At 37.7% G+C, this 25193-nt stretch overlaps 3 protein-coding genes across 7 annotated transcripts; 1 reads left to right on the forward strand and 2 right to left on the reverse strand.

The window, feature by feature from the left end:
* Positions 1 to 640: 640 nt before the first annotated feature.
* On the reverse strand, positions 641 to 13006 carry sufu (suppressor of fused homolog (Drosophila)). 4 transcript variants are annotated; one of them, XM_037973690.1, is made up of 13 exons: positions 12872 to 13006; positions 9045 to 9221; positions 8534 to 8668; positions 8170 to 8306; positions 7142 to 7284; positions 5905 to 5990; positions 4578 to 4650; positions 4147 to 4303; positions 3936 to 4038; positions 3442 to 3576; positions 2190 to 2328; positions 2037 to 2105; positions 641 to 1947 (listed from the first exon to the last, which is right to left on the reverse strand). In XM_037973690.1, the coding sequence occupies exons 2-13, from the start codon at positions 9191 to 9193 to the stop codon at positions 1858 to 1860; spliced, it is 1416 nt and encodes a 471-aa protein (XP_037829618.1). In that variant the 5' UTR covers positions 9194 to 9221; positions 12872 to 13006; the 3' UTR covers positions 641 to 1857. The 4 variants fall into 4 exon arrangements, with proteins under 4 accessions (XP_037829618.1, XP_017268220.1, XP_017268221.1 ...); XM_017412731.3 differs by lacking the exon at positions 12872 to 13006 and adding an exon at positions 9318 to 9402; XM_017412732.3 differs by lacking the exon at positions 12872 to 13006 and having other exon boundaries at positions 4147 to 4300; positions 9045 to 9362.
* A 1341-nt stretch (positions 13007 to 14347) lies between these two features.
* mettl18 (methyltransferase like 18) lies at positions 14348 to 18072 on the reverse strand. The gene is made up of 2 exons (XM_017412888.3): positions 17758 to 18072; positions 14348 to 15457 (listed from the first exon to the last, which is right to left on the reverse strand). The coding sequence occupies exons 1-2, from the start codon at positions 17929 to 17931 to the stop codon at positions 14504 to 14506; spliced, it is 1128 nt and encodes a 375-aa protein (XP_017268377.1). The 5' UTR covers positions 17932 to 18072; the 3' UTR covers positions 14348 to 14503.
* Positions 18073 to 18215: 143 nt separating this feature from the next.
* Positions 18216 to 23345, forward strand: zdhhc16a (zinc finger DHHC-type palmitoyltransferase 16a). Of its 2 annotated transcripts, XM_017412777.3 has the most exons (11): positions 18216 to 18368; positions 19296 to 19544; positions 20262 to 20456; positions 20543 to 20631; positions 20916 to 20944; positions 21058 to 21191; positions 21347 to 21430; positions 21536 to 21621; positions 22108 to 22234; positions 22478 to 22548; positions 22654 to 22756. In XM_017412777.3, exons 2-11 carry the CDS (start codon positions 19320 to 19322, stop codon positions 22754 to 22756), a joined length of 1143 nt encoding a protein of 380 aa, XP_017268266.1. In that variant the 5' UTR covers positions 18216 to 18368; positions 19296 to 19319. The 2 variants fall into 2 exon arrangements, with proteins under 2 accessions (XP_017268266.1, XP_037829654.1); XM_037973726.1 differs by lacking the exon at positions 18216 to 18368 and having other exon boundaries at positions 19320 to 19544; positions 22654 to 23345.
* The last annotated feature ends 1848 nt before the right edge of the window (positions 23346 to 25193 follow it).

Genomic DNA, 25193 nt, shown 5'->3' on the forward strand with positions numbered 1-25193 from the left:
GAGAGAGAGAGAGAGAGAGAGAGACACGGGCCGAGGCGACGGAACAGGCCGGTACCACAGCAAACTCTACCGGACACACGGCGGAAGGCCAGCAGGCATCCACCGGAGGCCCCGAGGGGCCCAAAACAAAGTGACCAACTTTGATCACAGCTTTACACAAACATTTCCTCACGAGATGATGATCGCAGGCGGGTGATAATGTTATGACCCCTCTCTGTGTGTGTGTGTTACCAAAATATCTCCCGAACCACCGGATGGATTTTAATGAAACTTCCAGGACAAAATAATAAGGTGCATTTCTGCAGCTGATTGACTTTTGGAGCTGTTAACCAAGTTCAAGATGGCCGCCAGAGCCAGCTAAACTTGGAAAGCACAAAAATGTCTATAATTCAGTTCATTCCACAGACATTGTGCTAAAGATTTGACTCATTTACAATATATACTCCAACAGTAAATTAGCCTGTGTAGAACATATATATATATGCATACATACATCTACAACTGTTTTCAAGTTTCCTTAAAGTGGTTATTTGGCTTGTTTTAACCATTACAGTAGTTGTTCTGATTTAGCACATCTTGCAATATTAAAAAAAAAGTCTTACTGACAAACATTTCATTAAAGACACATTTAACTTCCATATTAGTTGTGAATTAGTGACCCAGATTTATTTGTGTATTAACTTTTTAATGCACTTTGGAATACAATCAGTCAGTTTAGTCATAAAAAATAAAATTCAAACATCTACACTTTCTTCTCATTCTGAAAAAGAAGAAAAAAAACAAAAGAAATATAAATATGTCATCAAATGTTATTTGAAAGTAGTGTTCTAAGAGAAGGACCCTCAGAAATGTTTGGAGTTAACGAGGAATGCACCGATAGTTTCAGCTAAAAGGAGTGATTCAAAGTGTTGCACGCAGCGAGGAGTCAACGGAAACACAGAGTCCTTTTTCTAATTCAAGGCACTGAGGAAAATTCAAGCAGGTCCCACTGGATTAAAAAACAAACAAACAAGTTTCTAAAGAAATATGTAGAGACGTGGCAAAACAGTTGTTTTTGTTACATTTACAACAACCTCGCTGTTTGTACCATATACCTTTCTCTTTTGAAGGAAATAAAACCAACTAAACATGGAGTTAGGTTGTTGTCACGGCTACACCAGCAGCATTCGATATACAAGGCGTGTCGTTGAATAATACTTATCCAGAGCTCGTTGCCTGTGAAACAGAGTCTTGAAACGTTTGAGACAGAAACATAAAAAACAGGTAAAACTTTGGTGTGAACACAAACACATTAGAGAGAGAAAAAATGTCCAGCATTTGTAAATATTACACACAGAAGCGTAACCCAAAACAACACTATTTGCTTTTTGACTTTCAGTCCCTTTTTTTGTTAAGGCCCCTGGAATAAATAGCACTTGTTTGGAGAACTGCGGCGCAGTTGCTGTTTCACACCTTAGTCTGACGATGGCGGAGGCACGCTCGGCTGCATTAACGATGCACGTTTTTGGGTTAACCGAAAGAATAAAAGCAAACCGTTTCCCCTGCAGGAAGGTCCTTTCAGGTAAATCATCTGAACAGGCTGGTTTGAGGCCGATTTGATCATCTCAAAAGTATTCAAACTTCAAAGAGGCGTTGTAAACAGTGGGGCTGGACTGAAGACGCAGTAACCGTCAAATGTTTTGTAGATTCCCAGGATCATTTTCAGGAGCGAAGCAGCCTCTGGCAATCTAACGTGGAGAACACAGATACAGCAGAGCTCCTCTGCAGGCCCTGGAAAGTCTCCTCTTCATGATGTTGAACTCTTGACAGTATGTTTGAAGAGGTTTTTGTTTGCATTTTCCATGAAGGGTCTCTGTCTCACTGCAGCGGATTATCAAACACAGAGTCCGGTAGGATGGAAATCTTCAGCTTCTTCTCTGGCCAGCTGTACTCCTTGGGCAACTTTGTCTAAACAAACAGATAAGACACTTAAAGTCAAACAGACACGCAAGCTGAAAGTTAAAAAAAAAAAGGGGGGGTGGGGTGGGTTTACTTACCTCATCATGAGTGTTGAGCTCCTGTAAATCCCCTAACATTTGCTCCACAAACTCCTCAGTCAGCAGTATCTGCGCAGGGGAGAGGAGAAAGTGAAACAAATTCATACAACCTGAATGCACTGGATTAAAACTCAGATTAGTTCACGTGTATACCTGAAGCCAGGGGCCGTGGGCTGCATAAGGATGCTCCTCAGTAGCAAAAGCTCCTTCAACTCCCGTAGACACAAATGTGATGGCGGTGTCTCCGTTGATACTTTTATACGTGAAATGTCTCCCATGGAGTAACCTGCCCCTGTGCAAAATAAACACAAGACAGTATAAAATAACACATCCGGTGGATATAATCATTTAGTTTAGCTAAAGGAGAGTATTAGAGAGTAGTCTGACATGGCTGTATTAACTGCTACACGTCATGCAAAATGGTAGCAAAAGACTCGAGTCTCTGGTCAACAAGATAAACACAAACCTTCTTTTATCTACTCTTTACCTACTGAACACGATGTACAGTAAGAACACAGTAAACCACCTCAGCTGGCTTCTCTGGTTCACTAACAAACTCAAACCTGACAGAAAACAGGACAACTTATTTAATAAAGTCAGGGGGTCACGTTCTAGTCATCTGTTTTCGCAGGTATCCATTCAAAAGAAAAGCTTGGGTAGATTTTAGGAGTGTCATGAGGCGAGAGAAGATTTTAACAATATATTGAAGAAAATAAAAAATCTCAGCTGACTGGCATCTGTCCTCTCTGATTTCTCACGAGTCTCTTCAGACTTTGGAAGGGGGCTAACTCAGGTGGATTTTAGAGTGAAGCTCCTTTGTGTTAAATATCATTTTAAACACAGAGAAACTTGCTTATACAAGTGATGAACACAAAGTTGATCAAACAGCTTGTGTGGAGAGTGGAGGGGGGGGGGGACCTCAGTAAACGGTACAGCTCGACTTTTTTCCTCATCTCTACCTCAAAGTTTGCTCAACTCAATTAATGAGAAGTTCAAGCTTTATTTTCTCAGCTTCCAATCGACAAATCAGCATGAAGTCAGCACCCAGTCTGTTCTGTTTTCCAGAAAGACTCGTACTCTGAGCACATACCTGCCTGCAGAGGCTGCAGGAAATGAGCTGCCTTCACAACACGTGGGTGACTAGTCCTAGTGTCTGACATGTGTGTCTAAACTGCTGCCACACAAACAATTTAAAGCGGAAGGAACATCCTCAACCATTTCAGCAAAGGTCATTAGTCGTTTTTTGGATTTGCGACACAACTTGACAAGACAGCTCATGACATTTCAGTCTCACAACATCTGGTTACACCTCTGGTCATTTCTTATTTCTCTCGAAGAATCCTTCGATTGTAAATTTGATTTTTTTTTTTTTTTTCGGTGTAGAATAGTGAGAATGTGTCAGTACCGCAGGCAGAGGGGCAGCAGTGTGCCTGACTCTTGGTTGAATTTCAGATGGACGCTCTCCAGCTGTCGCGTTCGGACCAACTCGTGAGGAACAATGGCTGCTGAACTTTCACTCTCCAAACTGTCCTTGCGACTCCTAAAAAAACAGCCAAGGACGATAAAATATAAGAGTGGAATTCTAAAGAAGTACAGTCACTAATGAGCTCATGGAGTTTCAGGGGGGAAAAAAAAACAACTCCAGGAAATGGCAGATCTTGTCAGAAAATAGGAATGTACAGAGATGTTGCAATTCTTCTTATGGAACAAAGTCTGTAAAAGAGTCAACAAATTCCACAGAAAGGTCATGCTGGTATCTGAAAAACAATACTGGTAAGAACGTAGATGTTGGCGGGGCTCTGAGTCACTGTACATGACGGGGGGACTTATCTTCCTGAAGCCCATGTGCTGAGCAGAACTCCATGACAGGGTGTGCTCATGTGTGGGAGGAAGACTCACTGAGCTCTCTCGTGGCTCTGTTTCTGGCTGCTGATAGGTGGTAGTGTTGTCTTGCTGTTAAACTCTAGTCCTTTTCTCAGGGTCTCTCGGATCTGCTCCGTGTCTGTTTTCAAATTCAGAAAAATAAATAAATAAATGAAATCCATCATTAACTACAAAAAACCCAAGAAGCAGGTTGTGCTGTTTTAACCCTTTGGGGGTCGGCGGTAACCTTTGTTTGAGAGCCTGCGTGGCTGTGAGCCGATGCAGATTGAGCGGCTGTCCTCCTCATCGTCGGGCGGGCGACTCAAATCGTCCCACACACACTTGGCGCTGACCCCACTCAGATTAGAGCCCTCCGTTTCAATACCCTGGTCCACTCTCTCCTGCTTAGATGAGCAAAAAACATATGCAATCATTAACACTAGCTTAAACAAACGTCAGAGCCGTACCTTGCTATTGTGTATGCCATTACAACTACTATTGTTAATGTATAAAGCACGATTTCTTGACCAATTACAAACCTATTACACTTGTACATCATTAAAAAAAGTAAACTAAAAGTATTGGATCATTTCTGTGAGATGTGTCTGAATAAATAAAACAAAAAACCAATGAAATGCAGGAGCGACTGCATGTGTGCAGATTTTATTAAAGCCTTACTTGTAGGTGTGGATCGATTTCAAAAATAGTTTCCCCTCGCCTCATGTCTGTGATGAGCCAAGGGCCGCCAGCTCTGTACACAAGAAAATCATGAATATTAACTTCAAGCTAAACACAAAGTTAATGAGTGAACAAATAAAGACCATGCTTCGCTTTCTCTTTACAATGTGTTCACCAAACTGGTCTGTACACTTTAAACTAAAGTGGCATTGAGTCTCCCCCCCCCCTCCCCTCCCCTCTCAGTTGGCTCACAGCAGCTCACATCAGTTCAGTGACTTAATTAAAATCTTCAGATATTGTCCCCACACAGATACCCCGCGGCTACGAGCTGCTCTAATCCAGGGGTTAGTTTTATGAAAACCTTTATGGCATAAAAGCAAAACATCTCGTTTGACAACATTTCAGGATTTTCCAAATAAAACATCTCTCTTTTTTTTTTAAAACCTGCAAATATTTGCAAAGCTCTTCTGTTCAATGATTGCAAATCCAGATGAATAAAATTCAGACACAAGCGAAATGAGACTCACGGCCATTTATCATCTTGAAAGTATTTCTAAAACTAAAAACGAACCTGCTTACGTCTGACTGATCAACACCCACAGTTATGAAAAAAAAAACATTTTCTTTCATGATTCAGAGCCTTAAAATAGATTCAAATCACTTTTTCCATTTCTGTGTAAATGTAGTGCTACACAATGATAATTCTTGTTCTTTAAAATTACACTTCTCTAATCAATATCATGATTAGTCAGCAGATGAGACAAATAAACACCCACACTAATGTTCCTGCTTATTCATTTTGTCAGGTAACCCACTGACCTGTTCGGGTGCCATCAGATTAAAGTGTAATAGTTGTAATATCTGCTGAGAATAGTTTATTGTGCAACGAGTCACAACATTATGACAAAAATAAAACGATGACCAGATCACGTTACAATGTAATGTTCCTCTGAAGAAAAGCTCCACCCTCCAGCCTCACACATAAAACCACAAAATAATAAAACTTTAAAAAGGTTAAATGTCAGAAAATGTTATTTTCCTTATTTTGCCTTCAGGCTGATAAATATCTTTTAAAATGTAATTATTTGCATACTTTGTGAATGTAGGCAGTTGTTGTATAAGACTTTAAAAGAAACATTATGACTGTTTTTTCCTGCAGTTCTAACAAAATCTCTGTGACACGTTTTTAATCAAAAAACAGTTTTACAGTTGTACTGATATCTTCTCTACAAAAAAACAATAATAAATGTAATATTACCATTTTGTAAATTTTAAAACATTGCTTGTCAAATGAACTTAAAAGCAGATTCGGCACATTTTTACTTACACTTTGATTCCCCGCATCAGCTCCAGGATGCCCTGGCCGTTCCACTGTTGGGCCGCCTGCAGCTCCTCGGTACAAACGCCCACGATCTACAGCGAGTCCAGAAAATTATTTATACTTTTAGAGTGCTTTTTTTAATTAATCTGATCTTGTGCAGACCTTAGGCCTGCCAGCCACACACACACATTACTCTCTACCTTCAATTTACTAAATTAAATTTGGTAATATTATTTCTATTGCAGTATTTGGGTAGAAAACCACTAGAATCGCACTCAATTTTTTAAAAGTAATTGTGTCCTCTACAACCAAAAAATTCAAACAAAAATGTAAATAATTAACCATTTTAACATGTTTAATTATTTTTCTTAATGGACTAAGTAACATCACTAATAAAACAAGCAGTTGGCCCCATGGCTGCTGACTATTTTAGTCTTCCAAAACAAATTTAGGAAACTAATCTTGTCAGCTCGTGAGGTGTGAGGTTGTTAGATCTGATGGTCAGGAACCAGGTTTATCTGACGTTAGTAACACATTATAGGTGAAGTGAAAGTGCAATGCTCTCCCCTGGCAAAAAACAAAAACCTTACAGACAGTCCAGGACGTGGCAGTGAATTTAGTGTTAAATCAGCCCCCATAAAAACATGCACCGTAAAGCCCTTTTTACACCACAAGCCACATTAATACATTTGTTGAGCGAATGCAGTCTCTTACAGGCTATTCCATAATAAGCTGACACCAATCAACTAACTGGCAGTCTGACACTTTGACATGTAAAGTGGGAACCCAGAACTGTCAATATTTCAAACATGAAATCAGACAAAGCAAGCAAAGCCACAATTTCTGAGGAACACTTATTTCAACCCTACAGAGAAACAAACTTCTGGCTAAAAGAAGCACAAAAGAACGACAAAAACAAACACAAGCAAAACAAGAAGAGCAGGAGGAAGTTATTTAACTTTAATCTACTTAAACTAATCTTGTCTGTATTTTCCAACCTGCTGGTGTACAAACTATGTTTGTTTTTTCTGCTTGAGAAAAAAAAATAGTTTTAGCAGCGTTTACAGCGTTATCACTAATGCCATAATTATGTTTTCTTAAGAGAGTTTGCATTTCATCCAAATCCATATTTTTAATTCCTGTACAGTTGTTCTGACTTTGTAAAAGCAACAAAAGAATAAAAAGAGCTTTATGTGCAGTGGAGTTATTTACCACTATGTGACTGACACATATTTGAACTCACCTGGAGAAAGCTCACTGTGCCAAACGGAGTCTGAATTGGTTGCATCTGGGGGTCTTCTGTAAGCAGCATGTGCTGGATACGAGACTCGCTGTTGTCGAGCGGACTGTGCCATGACACGTGGTCACCACTACAAAATGTATTTTCTGTTGAAGATATTGAAAGGAACAACTGTTTTATTCACGTTATCTAGATAACACATCCTGTCATGGGTGCACATCAAGTACATTTGTCTCGTAGACTTCAGAAACAAGTAAGGCAAAACGTCCTATTTTACTGAAGTAGTGTTACAACAACAGGAAAAGAGAAGACATAGATCAGTGAGAGAGCAAAAAGAAACAGAAAAGAACAAAAACTGAGAGCCAGATGTGAAATAAAAAAGCATAAAAGCTGCATTTCCATTTGAGTAAATGTTGCTACTTGGGAGGTACTGAGCACCCAAGTCCAAATTCAGAAAGATTTGTGGGAGAAGATGGCCAGGAATCAACATTCATTTAGCTTAGGAGCCCACCCACGTGCAAATTGACCCCAGCTGGAAAACAGAGCAGTGAGCCTGAAGTGAATAGCCTTCTTCATTTTTGCAAGCCTTTATCTACGACTCCTCTCGTGGAAACCATTTATGCTGTATGTTACATAATAGGCTGAAGCCTTTCATAAAGTTAACGACATATTCATTAAGTGCTGAGAATTTTCACATAATAACAGACTTTGTTTTCATTCACTACAATACATACACATAAAGCTGGAAATCATACTTCCTGTCAAAATTTAATGTGCACTAAACCCAAACTGATGTCCCTAACATAGTCCTCAATTTAGATGTTTCAACACATTATGTGGCAGTTAAAAAACACTTATGCGTCATACTTGCAAGGACTTGATTTGCATTAAATTAAAATAAAAATTCACAATTGCGTTACTCAGACTAATAGAACAACAAAAACAAAGAGGAGCATTGATCTTATTTAGAACATAGTTTTGTCTCAGATTCACTTTAAACGCACAAGAACATTATTGCTCTTTATTCTTACCTGACTGGAACACATAGCGAGCCAAGCCTTGCATGAGTTCAGCCGGCCATGTTGGCGGCGCCGTCTCTCCGGCTTCTCTCTTCAGTCTGAAAGTGAGCTCAAACCCAAATCCACTGGGTCCATCCGCCCCCGAAAATCTGAAACGCAATGAGATATAAGGCAAAACATTATATTAGTATTATTCTTATATAAATGACATCTGTAAAAAAAAAAAAAAAAAATCAGAATACACATCAAGATTAAGAGGTGTCAGTAAGAAGGTGGGCTACTGGTCTCCTGTGGAGTGCAAATATTTATCAAACTGAAAGGCTAAATGTGTTGACACCCCACTTTTTCCACAAATTATTATTATTTGTGCACTTACTCATGAACACGATTGTCTCCATACAGGTCACTCAGTCCAAAGCTTACATAGTGCCAGTGTTCCTGGACGTCCTGAGCTGGACAGCCCACATTCCTGTACATGCTGATGTAGTCCAGTGGGTCTGGTCCACCAAGCCTGTTAAATCCGAAAAAAAAGAAAACCACTGACCATGTAAGATGTCCTTTGTGTTTACAGTGGGAATTTCTACAGTTCAGGTAAAAACACTAAGCTTATATGTGAGGTGAAAACTAAACCAGAGTGTGATGCCTTCAAGTTCAGGCTTTTATTTAAGTTTATATGATTGTTTAGAACTGGATTTATTGGTTAAAAAAAAACAAACAGCAGGAACTTGAAGTGAGCTCCTCCTGGATGTTAGTTAGCTGAAACGTTAGCATGGAAGCTAAGCTAACTGTAGGCTATCATCTATTTAGCCATTGCTACACAAACGCATTTTGAAAGCTCTGGGACAGCATATATAGTTAAACCAGCAACAATACAACGTGTTACCTACCAATACTTAACTATAGCAGTAACTTGCAGCGGGTTGGCCTGATCGGGGTACAGTCGCCGACATTCCCCGTAGATAGCCTGCAGTCCGGGAGGAAACAGCGGCACCAGCCCGTGGGCTGGTGCACCACTGGTAGGCCGTATTTCATCCATACCACGGCCTCAAACAAGTCAAGTTATTCTATAACAAAAACAACGTATAAGCAGTTTCAAAATGAGACGAAACTAAACCACAAAAGGCTCACAGACAACGACTTCCGTCACTGTGAACTCAGACCTTTGTTGTGCTGAACTCTGCGGGAGCCTGTTGCTCATCCTGTGCAAAAAAAAACTGTTCAGCCATTGGTTGGGGAGGGATGTCACGTCATTGATTGAAGAGTAATAATAGCCAATGAAAATTAAGTATTTCAGTTATAGATGATTTTGATTGGCTGCTCCATTGTCAGTAGGCGGAAACAACTTCAGGGCTGTGCCCTCAATGTGTGAAAGTTAGATTAACTATAGCAATGACTTTTATTCTATAGTATATAAGTAGTATATAAATCATTGAACTATAAGCTAAGTAGACAGCTAATGGTATTTACCTCAATATAAATTTCATTTATTTTACTGTACTGTTATCTGTATATATAGTGTTCATTGATGTTTATGTGTATAGATATATGTTTGATTAATGTATATATATATATATATATATATATATATATATATATATATACTTATGTGTATATGTATATATGTGTAGATGTGCATTGCTATTTATTATAGGTGCATAGTGTTTTTTTTCATCTCAACCTTTTCTGTATTGAGCTGCAGTAACATGCAAATTTTCCTATTGTGGGATCAATAAAGTTGATCTTATCTTATCTAAATAAATATTTCTGTTTAAAAATATATAGATATGAAAATATCTGAAATGCATAAACCTAGGGAATGGTGTGTAGGTCTCATATATTTTATTCAGAGCAAACTTATGTTAATATTTATTGGACTGTTTTAGTCTAAAACATTTATAGTCTTATTCATTATGACAAGTAACCATGTAATGTTACCTTTATTTTGATGTAATGTGGTAAAGTAGAAGCATGAAGTTTTATTTAAGGAAAAGATTTGCTCTTGAGCTAAACTAGTTTTTTTATTTCAGATTGCTTTGAACGTCTTTATCTACATATGGTTTAGGTGTTTAAATATTTTCAGAAAACTAAGATAATTTAAGTCCAGGAGCTCAGCATTATCTAGCTGTTTGACAAGATTCCTGTTCAGCAAATCCTTTAGGTAAAACTATTTGAAAAACTCTGAAGATGTCATGGCAAATAACTCATTGTGATGTAATGGCTTAGTCATTACTGAGTTAGTGAATGTTTGAAAGAAACTTATGTACATCAGGTTTAAATAGTACCAAAGACAAGAATATCCGTACTCTCTGTCATAAAAGTGTATCCCTTATTTTGCTAAGTTATTAAACAGGACTAGGCCTTCTTGTTTCCCGAGTGAGTGAAGACAGCTGAGTGATAGTTTGTTTCATAAAATACATTTTATTTCAGAAAATGAAAACGTACATAAGCACAAACTTGACATTAAACACAATATATTTGAACTTGCAGTGACTTCCCAAACAAAAAGGCGTCAGGGTGTACATTTTTCATAAAACTTGTTTGGAAATTTATGACACTGACAAGGGCACCTTTAAAAAGCAATTCATGTTTTAGTTGCCATCTTGTGATATAGCTGTCCGTGTGGAATAAAAAATATGCAACTTCATTTCCTCTTCAATTTTTATGACGCCAGTTCTAGCACAATGTGAGAAACGGCAAAAAAGTCCCGACACCTTTAGGTTACTTAGCTCAATCTTCTCAATAGTAGATATTATGAATTTAAAATTGTAGAGACCTGGTTTCTGTGGATACAAAAGATAAAAAGACAAAATATGTGATAACTTTTCACTTTGAGTGTCAGCTTTTATGTCTCGATGTGGCTGTAATGATTCAGTAGGATTTTATGAGCATTTAAATCACATTTTCTGTTTCAGACATGATAGCGTTAGGTAAGAAATGAATAACAAGTATTATTATAGACAAGTATTAGCATAGATCTAAAAAAAACGTTTAAAACATCAACAGCTTTCTAAAGTTATTTATAAATGAAGGATTCTTTAAAATCCATGTAACAACTTTTCTATTTTACAGTTCTCATCTTACACTTTACTGTATTTGCAAAGGCATTAACGAACATTTCAAAAAGCATCGGGTGTAATTTCTCTTCACACAATTAATCTATTCTTGCGAAGTTTATAGCTAAACTCTAAAAAAACCAAGATCAGTTAGGGAAAAAGTTTGGGAAAGTAAAACCTAAATATTTTTTATTCAAAAAAATTCCCCTTTTATCATCTGATACATTTAATCACATTTACACGTTTAATAAAATGCTTGGTTTACACTAATTTAGATAAAACCATAGCAGTAAATTCAGAAATGTAAATTTTATTTGAAGTAAGAACATCAAAAATCAATTACACAAGGTTTAAAATGCGGTACAAATAAAAATGAAAGCAATTTCTGGTGAACCAAAGACTTACATTAGAAGTGTCAATGCTTTTACTATGATATGCTTGACAAACCAGTACCATGCCAAAAGAACTGAGCCCATAGATGACACCTGGAGACGCCACCATCTATGGAATTCAGTTCTCATAGTAGAGCACTTATTAAATGAGGTCCTTAGAAGCGTCTTGATCCTTGGATGTTAAAACAGTTTGAAGCCACTCATATCTCTGGAATAATGTTCTGCCTATTTGTTGAAGAGAAACTTTGAAAACTAAAAAGAACCCCACCACATAATCACAATGAAAAAAGGGAGTTCAAGCTTAGTCGCTGTAACTTGCTGACGAGTATGACTGTGTTGTCACCCTTCCTTATTTCTTAAGAAACCCAGAATGATGATGAGACGATAACGTCAGCTCTACTTTTCCAGTTTAAGATTGAGCAAGAGACCAGCATAGTGGTGACTGAACAGCTATTAATCATTGGTGGTACTTACAGTAAATACTACCAAAGTGAAAGCGTCAACATTTCACTTTAACATATTAGGAGGTACTTAAGTAAAACTTAAATGCCGAGGAACCCAAACATGTCTTAACTTTAGCATTCCTAGAAAAGCTTTGCGGCCACTGAAATGAAAGCATGTCCACGAGGCCGATTCAAGCACCTTGTTATATCAGCGCTCTCCGGTCAAGGAATGAAATGACTCATCACTTATGGCCGTGCACTGCCAGTAAAGTGACTCAGGGACATGTGATTACAGACACGCAGTTTGGTAAATGTGTTTTTAAGCCTGACAGCATAAGTTGGATATTAACTGGGCTCCACTGCATCACACAGATTCCCTAACCACTGTTTGAAAAACACCTCATCCAAGGCCTGGAGTCAATATTTATAGTAACAGCTGAGATAATTCTTCTATGTTATCTTAATGACTTTGGTTTATTCATTAAAGCCCGTGTTCCGTTAAAGAGTACAGTTCAGTACAGTGAACTTTCTAAGGAGGGCCACACCTGAATATGTTCAGGAAACTCAAAATGTTCCAGCAGTTGAACTTGGAAGCAACCGGTTCTGCGGCCTGCAACTTGAAAAATAATATTCTTTGAAGACGTCAGCTAAGTCTTAAAGTCACCACAGAGTCAAACGGTCTTTGTTTAAAGTCTTTGTTTAGCGAATTAGCTTTAGAGCATTCAGTTGTTGTTTTTTTAAATGTGGAAGTTGGTTTCTTATTCAAGAACTCAGCGTAAAACATTTAGTCTGTTTTGCTATTTTACATTTCTACAAATCTACATACCTGAGTTTTTCCACTGAAGACTTTTAAAAAAAAATCCAGATCCAGGATTTATCAGAAACAAACAAATCAGCAGCAAGCTTCTTCCACACACCTCTTCCTAATTCACCTGCGTGTTCTGCTCCCTCGTGACCTCCAAATCCTAAAGAAGGATGCAGCAGTGTCTGACATTCAAGGCAAAGAAGCTAATATATACCCACCTTTACACATCACTACATCAACCTCCCTCCCATCTGTTTTTTTATACCCTCCCTCTGTACGGTAAGCCTGACAGTCACTTCCCAGTAAGAAGGAAGCAGTGGGAGTGAACAGCACGCCCCCTCACAGTGAATCAACACATAATAGTTTCTGAGGAAAACCATCTGACATGCCCTGCCCCCTGTTCCCATACAGCAAGCAGGGGAAAGGCTATGTCTACCCTAGGAACCAGGAATTCCCCTGGAGGCCACAAACAGCTGTCGAGATGAGAGACGATGAGGAAGCTGAAAGTTTGCCGGCCAGTTTCAGCAAACAGAAACCACGTTTGCTGTATTTCATGCACTTATGAGTGAAAGAGCTTTTATTTCTACAGTGTATTTGCATATTAAGAAACAGGAAAGTCTATTCACACCTGTGGGTGTGAAAACGCACCATCATGTTTGACCTGACTATGTTTCCTAAAGAAAGTTTTGATTGATGTTAAATATTACTTACCAGCAGGGCAGTGTGTCGCTCTTGCGTCATGGGAACGTTTAGAATGAGTTTGAGTCGTGTGAATATTAGCATATTCAGCTGGGGTGTATTCAAAAATGTCACCTGACAAAACTATTCAATCCGTCAGACATGACAGGGATGTCGTAATGCCTTCTCATGTAGTCCTATTGTTTAGCGACCTGTAAAACCCCACTCATTTCCTCATCTCTATGCGTCTACTAACCTTAATACAAGAAACTAGTTCAGACTTGATGCATTCTTCCTCAGAAAAATCCCTGTTAGAATAATTCACTGGATTTCCTTGTTTTGAGAGAAAAGGGGATTCCAGGTGGAGTTGGAAAAAACAACAGCGTAGTTCCCTGGCCTTACATGGGCAGATGCCTTTGCATATTTCCAGGATGTATACACTTCTATGTGTCCAAACATTTTGTTTTGCAGTGGGGCCCCCCATCAAGATTATGTAACCAGCAGAATAAGAGGTAAAGAGACCCCACAGAATCCCACTATTGATGTGCAGTGACACTAGAGTCTACTTTCAAACTGCATCCTTAGGCTAGTGGGATAAGTTGCAATTGACATTTCACGTTGGACTGCAGAAACAAGCCTGGCTTTCATGCTGGCGTTTGAACATGGGGGGAAAAACACTCGCAAAGGTCACTGAGCCCATTTCCTTTCTTTCCTCCCCATGCATCTAAAGACCTGCAACAGCCCCTTTTAACAGCACTTCAGATCCTGGCATATTCAAATTTCTATATAGGAAGCAAAAAAAACAGTGTAGGCGATGAATGAGCAAAGACAAGAAGAATTTTATTACAGTTTTTCCTTGTTTTAGGACTTCAGACAATCTAGCTTTATATGCTACACAAATAAACAATCAGCTTTTATGTGATGATTTATCAATGAATCAATTTCAACAGTTTGAGAGTCCCAGACGATCCCTAATCAGGTGTCCTTTGGCTTTTTGAAACGCAGCTCTACTACATGTCTCTGGAGGCCGTCTTCTCCATCCCACAGGTGATCCAGAGAGAAAATCCCCCTCTGCTCCACAAATGTTTCAAAGAGGTGGAGCCCACCACCGACACCGAAGTAGTGTGATTTGGTGGCGAGGTACACCAGACCATCAGGCGCCAGCAGATTGTGGAGGGTTTCGTGCAGAGCAGGGTAGTACTCAGTGTTGTAGATCGTCTCTGAGGTGAATATAATGTCAAATCTGGGCTGTGATTCAACCTTGAGAACCAAAGGATGAAAACTTCTCCAGTCGCCAGAGAAGAAATGACACCTCCTGAGTAACGGGTGCTGGGAAAGGTCCGTAGCTAATTTCTTAGGAGGTGGGCTGCCATCCTTTTTTTGTTTCTTTTCACAAACCTCTTGCATCTGAACGTTTCCCTTGCCCTTCCCTTTTTTGTCATAGTCATCGTCCACTTCATCATCCTCTTGAAGGTTTAGCAATACATTTGGAATTGTGAGCTGTTCAATGACTGTACCATTATAATCTTGAAAGTGGACCTGTCTGGCTCCTCTCTTCAGAGCCAGAATTCCCAACAGACCCGCTCCGCAGCCCAGATCCAACACCGCTTTCCCACTAAATACCTCTCCATCTCTCTCAATCAGCTCCAGAAGGTCATAAGTGCACTCCCACACCTTCAGGCCTCCCTCATACACGCCTGAGATGAGATCAGACTTCTGCTCTGTGCTGCAAGAAAAAATTTTCTCCTCGTCCTCTCTCTCCGAGGCCGTCTTTTCAAAAACGGTCTCGTTCAGGAAGTGCAGAGGAGGCAGAGTTCCAATGGTAACTGTTTCAAAAACAGCATCCGTAAGAAAGAAGTGTGGGTCAGATGGTGGAAGGTGCTCTTTGGCTTCTTTTACAGGCCCAGCTGGTTTGTTACTCTCTTCTGTCTGCAAACAGATAGCAGTATAAATGGTTTGGAAACAAAGTACCCAACAATAAGAAAATTAGTTTTACTCTAAGAACATCATGGCTTGAATAAAATTAACCTTTTTCAGTCAAAATCAAATCAAAAAGGTAGTTTGAGCAACATAAAACTTAGTATTTGAAGATTGCAAAGATAGTGAATTAGGGTAGTAGAGCTCCAGTCTTCCAGTCTAATGGGCACTAAACCTCTACAATGTCCCCAGTGTGTTCATCCAGCATGTCTATACTCAACCCCAAATACCACGTGTAAAAGAAAAAGAAAGAGCAAACAGCAATGGCCAAATGAAAGATTTAGTCTAAAGCCACCATTTATCCTTCTGAGCTAATGTGGTAACAGTGATGCATCAAGGCAGAAGAGAGGGAAAGACAACCGATGGTGTCTTAGGAGATAAACAGATACTTTTTAAGTAATTAAAAATGGCAATTCATTTTCATCAAATTTTGCTTTAATGAAAATAAAACGAAAAATAATATCCGAGTATCATAAAATCTTGAAAACTTTATGTGTGTGAGCCACAGGAATAATCTAAACTTTGTAATAATAAAACTACATAAAACATAAGAACATCTAACTAACATGTCTTCCATAATTCACAGAATTCAATCATTTTTGTGGTTATGTTAAAACAGGGGTTTAAAGCTTCTGATAAATTTATAAAGTTTAAAAATGTCTCATGCCCCCTATGCTTTAGTTTACTAAAAGTGACACAAAAGTTTGTGGGGAAAAAACACAAACACTTAAGAATAATCTAACAGGTAAAGAACAACAAAACAAGCTACTTAAATTGAACTGAATTCACAAGTATTCTTTAGTTTTATCATTCTCTCACATGTGTATTTTTCTTATCTTTCCTTTTCTATTCATAGCCTATTGACCGCAAAAGAGGCTGACTGGTTGGTTACGGGACTTGAGACTGTTGCACATCAGCCATGTGATTTACCGCGGCTGAAACACTGTTACCAAATCATACGTTTGTCACACGCACAGGAGTGGAACAAATCAGAGGCCCAAAAAAATTCAAGGCTTTTGTTACACGTCTCATTACTGTCTGTGGCGTCTTACACAACAAGAACAACTCCCACAGCTCATTCTCAGCATGTATGAATGTACCTGGAGGGTTTTGGCTGACAAGTGCAAAAATTAGGAGCTGACTCTCTCTAGTGGAAGCACACCAAACATAAACACTTTATTATTATAACTCTTAACTTTACTGCCTTTTCTCTTCCAACTTAGGGAGATAGATTTCATTCAAACAGTAAACCTAATTAAATGTTTAAGAGTTAAAAAGTCAGACAGTAATAGATAAATTAATTAGATTACAAAACTAGGTCACTATTTAGGTTGCAGTTACCATATGTGAAAGTTAGTAATGGTGTAAATAGTTGCATAAGTATTAGTAAAAGTTTAAATAAACTCTGACAAAAACAGGAAAGAACTAACATAATGCACTTGTTTGTAAGTTTTTAACAGCCAATATTTGTAAATTACAACAGTCTGAACAGTGAATTTGTTTTACTCTGTTTAAGTTTGTCTTCTCAGATTGCTAATTTTGTTGATGGTGACAAAATAAGTAATTTGGTGTTGTCAATTTAAATGCAAATAAAATTTAATATTTAAAGACAATACCTGTAAAGCACCTCAAGTTCTGTGTTGTTTGTGTAATACTTTAAAAACCCCAGAAAACACATTGCAGATTAACTTCATGCCACAATTCTTTTTAATAGATCAATTTAACATAAATCCTAAGCACAAGTATAATAGATTAATTTTCAAGTATTTTAAAGATATTTTTAACAGATACATTTTTACCCATTTTTAATTTTGAAATAAGTATTCAGACTACATTTGTTGTAGATCCCACGAATTAAAGTAAAATTGGCAATGTATGTTAGATCCACTGACTGAGGTAAACAAATGTTGATTTAAAACAGTTAATGATTTGTTTCACTTTATGTGTGTTCATAAAAATCAGAATCAAGTCATTTATCACTTGACTGTATATATTTTTGTCATTGCAGTTTATAGTTTTAACATATGAATTGGATTAAGCTGTTTATATGTACATTTATTTAGGTAAAAAAAACAGGAACCAATTCAGGTCTCTGAGACAATTATTCTTGTGATTAATCTACTTTTATGTTTTGAAAAGACTGATTAAGTATTTTTTCTTTCTTGTATTTACGACATGAAGCTGAAAAGACCAACGTCAAACCAAAGCAGACAACACAATTGGTAACTTCTTGTCAACTTGGAGTTACTCACACATTTAACATCATTATCTTTCTTTCCGTTCCGCTGTTTATTTCCATCCTCTTCGTCGTAGGTAGTTGTTTGCGCTGGAAGGTCAAAGTTAAAACAAAACGACATGATGACTGACACCAAAAAAACAGAGCTGGCTTGAGGTTGGAAGGTTCCACATGTTAACCTCGCTAACATTAGCCATTAGCATCTTAGCATAGCTATTCGTGAAAGAACTTCAATTCCCACAAATCCCACAACAAGTCATGACCCATTTTTACTTTTTTTTCAGCGATTTAACACAGTTACGGTTATTCGTTTGAAATCTATTCAAGTCTATTCAAGTTCATAAGATTTCAAAAAGAAAAAATGTCGCACACTAATTTAATTTTTGCGAGAAAAGTAAAGCTGGTCGCAGTAGTAATATTTAATTACTGACTCCGACTACCATGATGCATCTCACCTATCCTGCGCATGCGCGTTGACTCCTGTTTAGGATTTTGATGTTTTGACTACAGGTCTCTTGAAAGCCTGGTCCTCCTCTCTAAATACACAGGAATAATCCCGTTTTGTCTTCAGTTTGAAAATGTCAACAGTACTAGGAATCCCGGTGGGTTTATCGTCTCCGTAGACCAGTGAGTATTATCCATTTAATTCAAAATATTATTACATGACAATAGACGCAGCACTCTGTCTACCTGAAAAAGCGGCGTGACATCAGGACAAAAGGGATTTGGGAGTGTTATATTTCAGTCGAACTGTTAACAGCAACGCGATTCATAAACAAATCAACTGTTTTACTGTTGATTTCATGGAACGACATTATAGCTGCGTGGCAGTTGTCTTTGAAAAGCGTTTAATTTACCGATTGAGTGGACCAAGCTTCATAAAAAAATTAAGTCAACTTCAGACCACTGTCCCACCCATGCCAGGAGCTGCAAGAACCTCCACCCAAACTCCACCCTGTCCGGAATGCAGCAAAACAAGACTGTTTTTAGCATGGCATATACAGATGTTTGATTGATTATCTTTATTTTACTCTTGGTGTATGTATGTTCACATAGTTTTTCCTTCGCACCCTCAAGCTTAAAGTGTAGGTGTTTAGATTTGACTCAAACTGAAACGGTCGGCTGTAAATCACCTGTTCTGTCAGAAATTCAAAGGCTGACAGCCTACCAAAGTCAACCTACAGCAAGTCTGATAATATGCTCCTATTTGAACCCCTCAAGCAAAACTCCAGTCATAGTTTTGGTGTCAAAATCAAATCATTTACATATCCTTGAGGAAGAAATTCCCCTTTTGTTCTTTGTTTGAGAATAATGGAGAAAGTAAAAGTAAAAAAAGAATAACCTCAGGGTTTGAATGGTTAGTGATTGTCATTTTACACTGATTTTTATCAAACAGATGAATTCAGAAGAATTATCTGTACTGTTAGTCTATGCATCCTAATTTCTATTCATGATATGTTGTGTGTGCAACTTGTGTTAGATTTAGCAAAAGATTGTTACATATTTGTGGAACAAGATCATTAATCTGTCGCTGTCTCTTTGTTTTCCCTGCAGTTGTCATCTTCCTACAGATGCAGGATGCGGTGCTCTGCGCCCCACCTGCTGCGCTGTGTGCGCCTACAGCTGGGTAGCAGGCGAGGAAGGAACAAACTGCCCTTATGCATCAGGAGAATATGGGCCTACATGAAACTACTGGTTCAGTCACTTTGCTTCAACTCCCTCACCGACTCTGATGTAGTTTTTGACTCAGTTTTTGAACCAGTGTTTGTGACAGTGGATTATATCACCCGCTGGTTTGGCTTGGTGAGTTTGTGTTTGTGCGTAAACTTATGTTAAAGGCAATCATTGCCAACTATGAAAGCAAACATAGAAAGGTTATACTGAACTACACCAAATGGTGCAGCTTGAAAGAGTTTACTCGAGTAAGTTTTCCAGAAAAGCTGATATAAAATGATGAAATGCAGGTATGCACTAAATGTAAAAAAGCACTGTTATCCACATAATTTACTCGATAAATATAAGTGTAAATGTGTACCAAAACATCAAAACTGTCAGATTTCTTGATCCCATAAGTTTCTATCGTGGATGCCATCATTGTTGACTTACACATTGGATGTTTTCAAATGCATGTGGCAGTTGGCAGAATTTACTCACAAAATATTAATTTAAGGACACATTAACCGTTGATATGAGGGGGCAAAAACTGTGCTGGTTTTGTTTTTGTTTTACTTTCTGATATAAATACACACACACATAAATGCTATATTGCCAAAAGTATTCGCTCGTCTGCCTTAACACACATATGAACTTGAGTGACATCCCATTCTTAATCCATTGGGTTTAATATGATGTTGACCCACCGTTTGCAACTAAAACAGCCTCAACTCTTCTGGGAAGGCTTTCCACAAGGTTTAGGAGTGTTTATGGGAATTTTTGATCATTCTTCCAGAAGCTCAAAAGGCACAAAATGTCCTTGTGGTTGACACAGTATGATTGTGTTTTTTTCCTTTTTGCTGTAAGGTATTTGTTTGCCTGGTGGTGATACTTACCAGTTCCATTTTGGTGATAGCCTATGCAGTGCTACTGCCTCTCATCTTGACCACTTACTCTCCGGCGTGGATTGCTTGGCATGTTTGTTATGGACACTGGAACCTCTTTATGATCGCTTTTCATTACTACAAAGCTGCCAAGACTTCCCCTGGATATCCTCCTACAGTAAGACAACAACAGCTAAGCCACTAAAAGATCTACTTTACTAATAGTTTTTTTAATAATGCAAAAAATGTTTTTTTTTCTTTCAGGAAAAAAATGAGAGGCCATTTGTGTCGGTCTGTAAAAAGTGCATCATGCCCAAACCAGCAAGAACACACCACTGTGGTATCTGTAACAGGTGAGTCATTGGAGTTTTTCTTCTTTTGAATCAGTTCTTTAAATTATATGTGTATATATATATATATATATATATATATATATATATATATATATATATATATATATATATATATATATATATATATANATATATGTTTGAAATCATTCATACATCATTAGAGCCAAAGTTATTTTGTTCTGCTCCATATCTTGCTTGACTTTTTCAAAGATTTGAATTCTTAAAGCACCACTTAATGAGGTGAAAATGATGTAAAACCCTTTTTTTTTGTTTTGTTTTTGCAGGTGCATTCTAAAGATGGATCATCATTGTCGTATCTTTCATGCATCAAACATCTAGCTTCATGAGCTCTGTCAGAAAATGCATTTTTGTAAAAAAAAAAAAAAACAAACATTTTGCTGGTTTTCCTTAATCTCAGCATCTCAGCCTGGCTGAATAACTGCGTGGGTCATTTTAACCATCGTTACTTCTTCTCTTTTTGCCTCTTCATGACTTTGGGCTGTGTCTACTGCAGCATCAGTGGCAGAAACCTGTTCCTGGATGCGTACAGAGCTCTTGAGGTGAAATAGCTGGACTGCTGTTGTCTGTGGACCTTTGTCCTTGTGGCCCTGTCTCTATCTTTAACTCTCCTGTAAATGTGGTTCCTTATTTTAACTGGGACTGCCTTGTTTCTGTCTTTCGAACCCGTGTTTGTGTGTGTGGCCTACTCCTCCAGCGTTTTAAGCATTTGGACTCAGAAAAGCCGGGAATGCCTGTAACAGGGATGGGACTTCTTATCGGGCTTCTCCCATCTGGGCAGGTATTATCTTAACTTAAAACACTTCATGGCTTGATGAAGTTAATGTTATCTGTTTGTGTAAATTAATATATGCTGTTTTTTGTTTGTTTGTTTGTTTTGGTCCAGACCAACTTTCAGACACCTGCGCCACCATACACCTTTAAGGATAGGATGATTCATAAGAGTATCATCTACATGTGGGTGCTCACCAGGTGAAACATTTATTGGATTTGTCATCTGTCACACCTAGAAACTCCCCACAAACAACACCCATCATTAGTCTTTTCAACAGATCAATCCAGTGTGTGTAACGAGTGTGTTAACATTGAAAAAAGCCACAGTATTATTTATGCTTAAAGACGTATTTGCGCTTGCTTTCACTGTAAGTATGCATCCTATTAGATCCTTTCATTAATGGATAGATGGAGAATAAATAACTTATTGCTTAGATAGCAAACTATAAAGTAATAAACTTCTAAAAAGCAGTTCTGCCTCTTCCTAATTTAATCAAACGAGCCAGAACAACTCCAGTTTGGCTTTTCAAACCTTTACACGTTCCATTATTACAGAACGGAAGGGTTTAATGATTTTTCTTTTTTCAGATTCCAGCTGTACAATAGTTTAACAGAATTATAAAAGGTTTGTTTACATTGGTTGATTTGGCGGTCATAGGAATGAAATGTGCTTTCTTCTTGTAGCACAGTGGGAGTGGCCCTGGGAGCTTTAACCATTTGGCATGCAGTTCTCATATCCAGAGGGGAGACCAGCATTGAAAAACACATCAACAAGAAGGAAACCCACCGAATGATGGTCAAATGGGGAAAGGTGAGCTTTTAGGTGAAGAGAATGAACCAAATCTGGATCAGTACCAAAGTTAATCTCTTGGTCTTGGTTGTATACAACCAGTTAAAAAAAAAATTCAATGTTTTTTGTTATCCTTCTAACCTTCTAACATTAGGACATATAGTACGAAGCACTTAGCCTTGTAGAATTTGTTCGTTTAATATTAACAACCTTCATATGTTTTCTGTAATTGTTCCTTTTCCTTTCTTTTAATTGTTTTGCCAGGTGTACAGAAATCCTTTCAACTATGGCGGGCTGAACAACTGGAAAATCTTCTTGGGGGTGGAGAAAAAAAGGTGTGTTTCTCTGGTGTTTGCACATGTTTGCAGGTATTCGTGCATCCTTTTTTAACCCGTGTTGCCTTGTTCTTTTTGTAACGTGTGCCTCTTGTGTGCGTGCAGTCACTGGGTGACACGTGTCCTGCTTCCCTCCGGACATCCGCCACACGGCGATGGTTTGACGTGGGAGATCTTTCCAGTCAAAAATGATTTGATACCCGTATGACAGACTGATTAGATGAACATGTAGCCTGATTGCGCAAATGACCTGCTTTATCTGGTTGGCTCAACGGATTCCTGCTTGGCAGCTTTGTGTTACTGAAGACAAGGAATAATATCACCTTATAATACCTCAAGAACCATGGTTATGACTCTGCAGAATAGAGACCTAGTTTTCAGAAAGGTAATGTTTTGAAATGGTGTGCTTTCTGCTGGGTATGACTTTCCCTTGCAAGCTGGTTTTACTTGACTCAGAGCATCGTGGCGCCATAACTTATATATATATTTTTAATAACACCTGTATACTGATTGAACTGTTAAATGTGTAAAGATTTTTTTAAGAAAAAAAAACCCCAACACTTTTTGTCCAAGCTGTTTGTTTGGTTATTTAAGCTCAAAACAAAACAAAAAAAGGAAACAATGTTGTTGTTTTTTTTAAAAAAAGTGGTCAATTTCAATATATGAACTTTCCTTGTTCATTTATACATTGTAGTCCAATAATATCACGTGGTTACCAAATTTAGGAAAAACCACAGCATCTTGTTAACAGTATTTATCTGTATTTTTCTGTTATTAAATAATTTTTTATTACTTGGCATTTGGTTTTTTTTTAACTCCATTTTACTGAGGAGATAAAATCCAGCTCCACTGTTACGTCACAGTTAAGCAGACAGACCCAGAAACAAGCTGCTGAAAAAGGGATTAAATGAAATGCACGCTAGATCTAATTTATTTATTATGCCAGAAAAAAAACAGACAACAGAGGAGATGCATTAAATATGAAGCAGCTGACAAATTCAAAAAGTTCTTCCAAACGAGATGTTAAATATTTGAAACAAATCACGTTTGTCGTTATTTCTTTAGCAATCAGTATTCTGAAAGAGAACTATTAATATTTTTATAATTCATGCATTTTTACCTTGCAGTTAGTGAACTGGTAGTTGTGTTGTTTGTTAAAAGTGGTAACCTAAAGCTGTGAGGTGAAGAAATGAGACATTAAAGGATAATAACATGTTTTATGCTGGTGCTAATCCTCTCATCCTGCACATCACTGCTGCCCTTTTTCTGTTAAATAAGAAGACACAGGTGACATTTACTTCTCCAGCAGGTGTCAGTGTTTGAAATGAAAAGCTTGGTCAGAATCTGTATCAGATCAGAGAAATTATAAACCTGAGACGAGATCTGTTAAACGGCATCTTTAAATGTAAACCTTCATATTAATTTTAATTTTGGCCGTCTGTTTTCAGTTTATGTTTGTAGTTATGTTCGTTTTAAGCAATTTGCAGGAATAAATTGTTGCTTTTAATTTTTAGCTTAGTGTTTTAAAAGACCTTTTTAGGCTGAGCATAATCTGTGTGGTACTATACAGATAATATATTGTCCTAATATGAAATTACTGCTAAATGTATAAACAAATTTAGTGTATTCATGAAGGCATAAATGAAGACTGGTGCAGTAAATTAGTAACTTTTGTCATTTTAATTCAAAGTATTTTCTACAACACTTAGAGACGTAGTATACCTCAGGCTGTGTGTGTGTGTGTGTGTGTGTGTGTGTGTGTGTGTGTGTGTTGACTTCACGGATGCCTGAACTGAGAGCAAAGAGCTACTTCTCTGATTAACAGACAGCCAGTGTTAATTATAGTGTTGGTTGTTGCGTGTTTTTATTTTTGTCTTCACGTTAGACTGTTTACCTTCCACCACTCTGCCTCATGCTGTCTTGTCTGTCCTGCACCTTATCTGAATCAGCAGATAAGTTACTCCGTGTTGACTGAACTTTTGAGTCAAGGTTAATGTGGATAAGATTACCATGTTCTCAGGCAAAGATACAACATAAGCCTGTATAAATTTAAACACAAGGGTTACTGACAGCATGAAAGAAATCTAAGATGGCACATTTCCAATCTGGAGTATAATTTAAGGGCTTTAACTATTTATAAATACAAGTAACAGATGTCTAAGTTTAGGCTAAAAAAAAAAAAAAAACTCAGGTAGGATTGCTGTCTGCCTCAGTTGCTGAAGAGGACAGGGGTAAAAACAAAAGTTAGGCAGAGACAACTATAATTACAAAAATAAAATAAAATAAAACATAAAACAAACAGAGTAATAACAGCAATATTGGTACATACAGTACTGTGTTAAAGTTTCAAACCACCACTAATTTCTTTGTTTTGCTTTTAAGAAATTACATTTTCTTAGAATTTCAAGACATTTAGGCAGTTGTCTACTAAGTCATTTTTTCACACACATTTTCATTTGAGTAATTCATATTTCAGCCATCTGAAATATAAATTAATTTGGTAAATTAATTTGTTTCCATTTTATGTAGGGGGAACAGATTATTTCAGGCGGCTGAAATATTTTGTTTCCCCCTTCTAACTTTGGCAAATAAAGAGCAAATGTTATCAAAATCACAGGATTTATTGTTGATGATGAAAGGATTAA

Source organism: Kryptolebias marmoratus, linkage group LG22 (genome assembly GCF_001649575.2).
Source record: "Kryptolebias marmoratus isolate JLee-2015 linkage group LG22, ASM164957v2, whole genome shotgun sequence".
Lineage (NCBI taxonomy): Eukaryota > Metazoa > Chordata > Actinopteri > Cyprinodontiformes > Rivulidae > Kryptolebias > Kryptolebias marmoratus.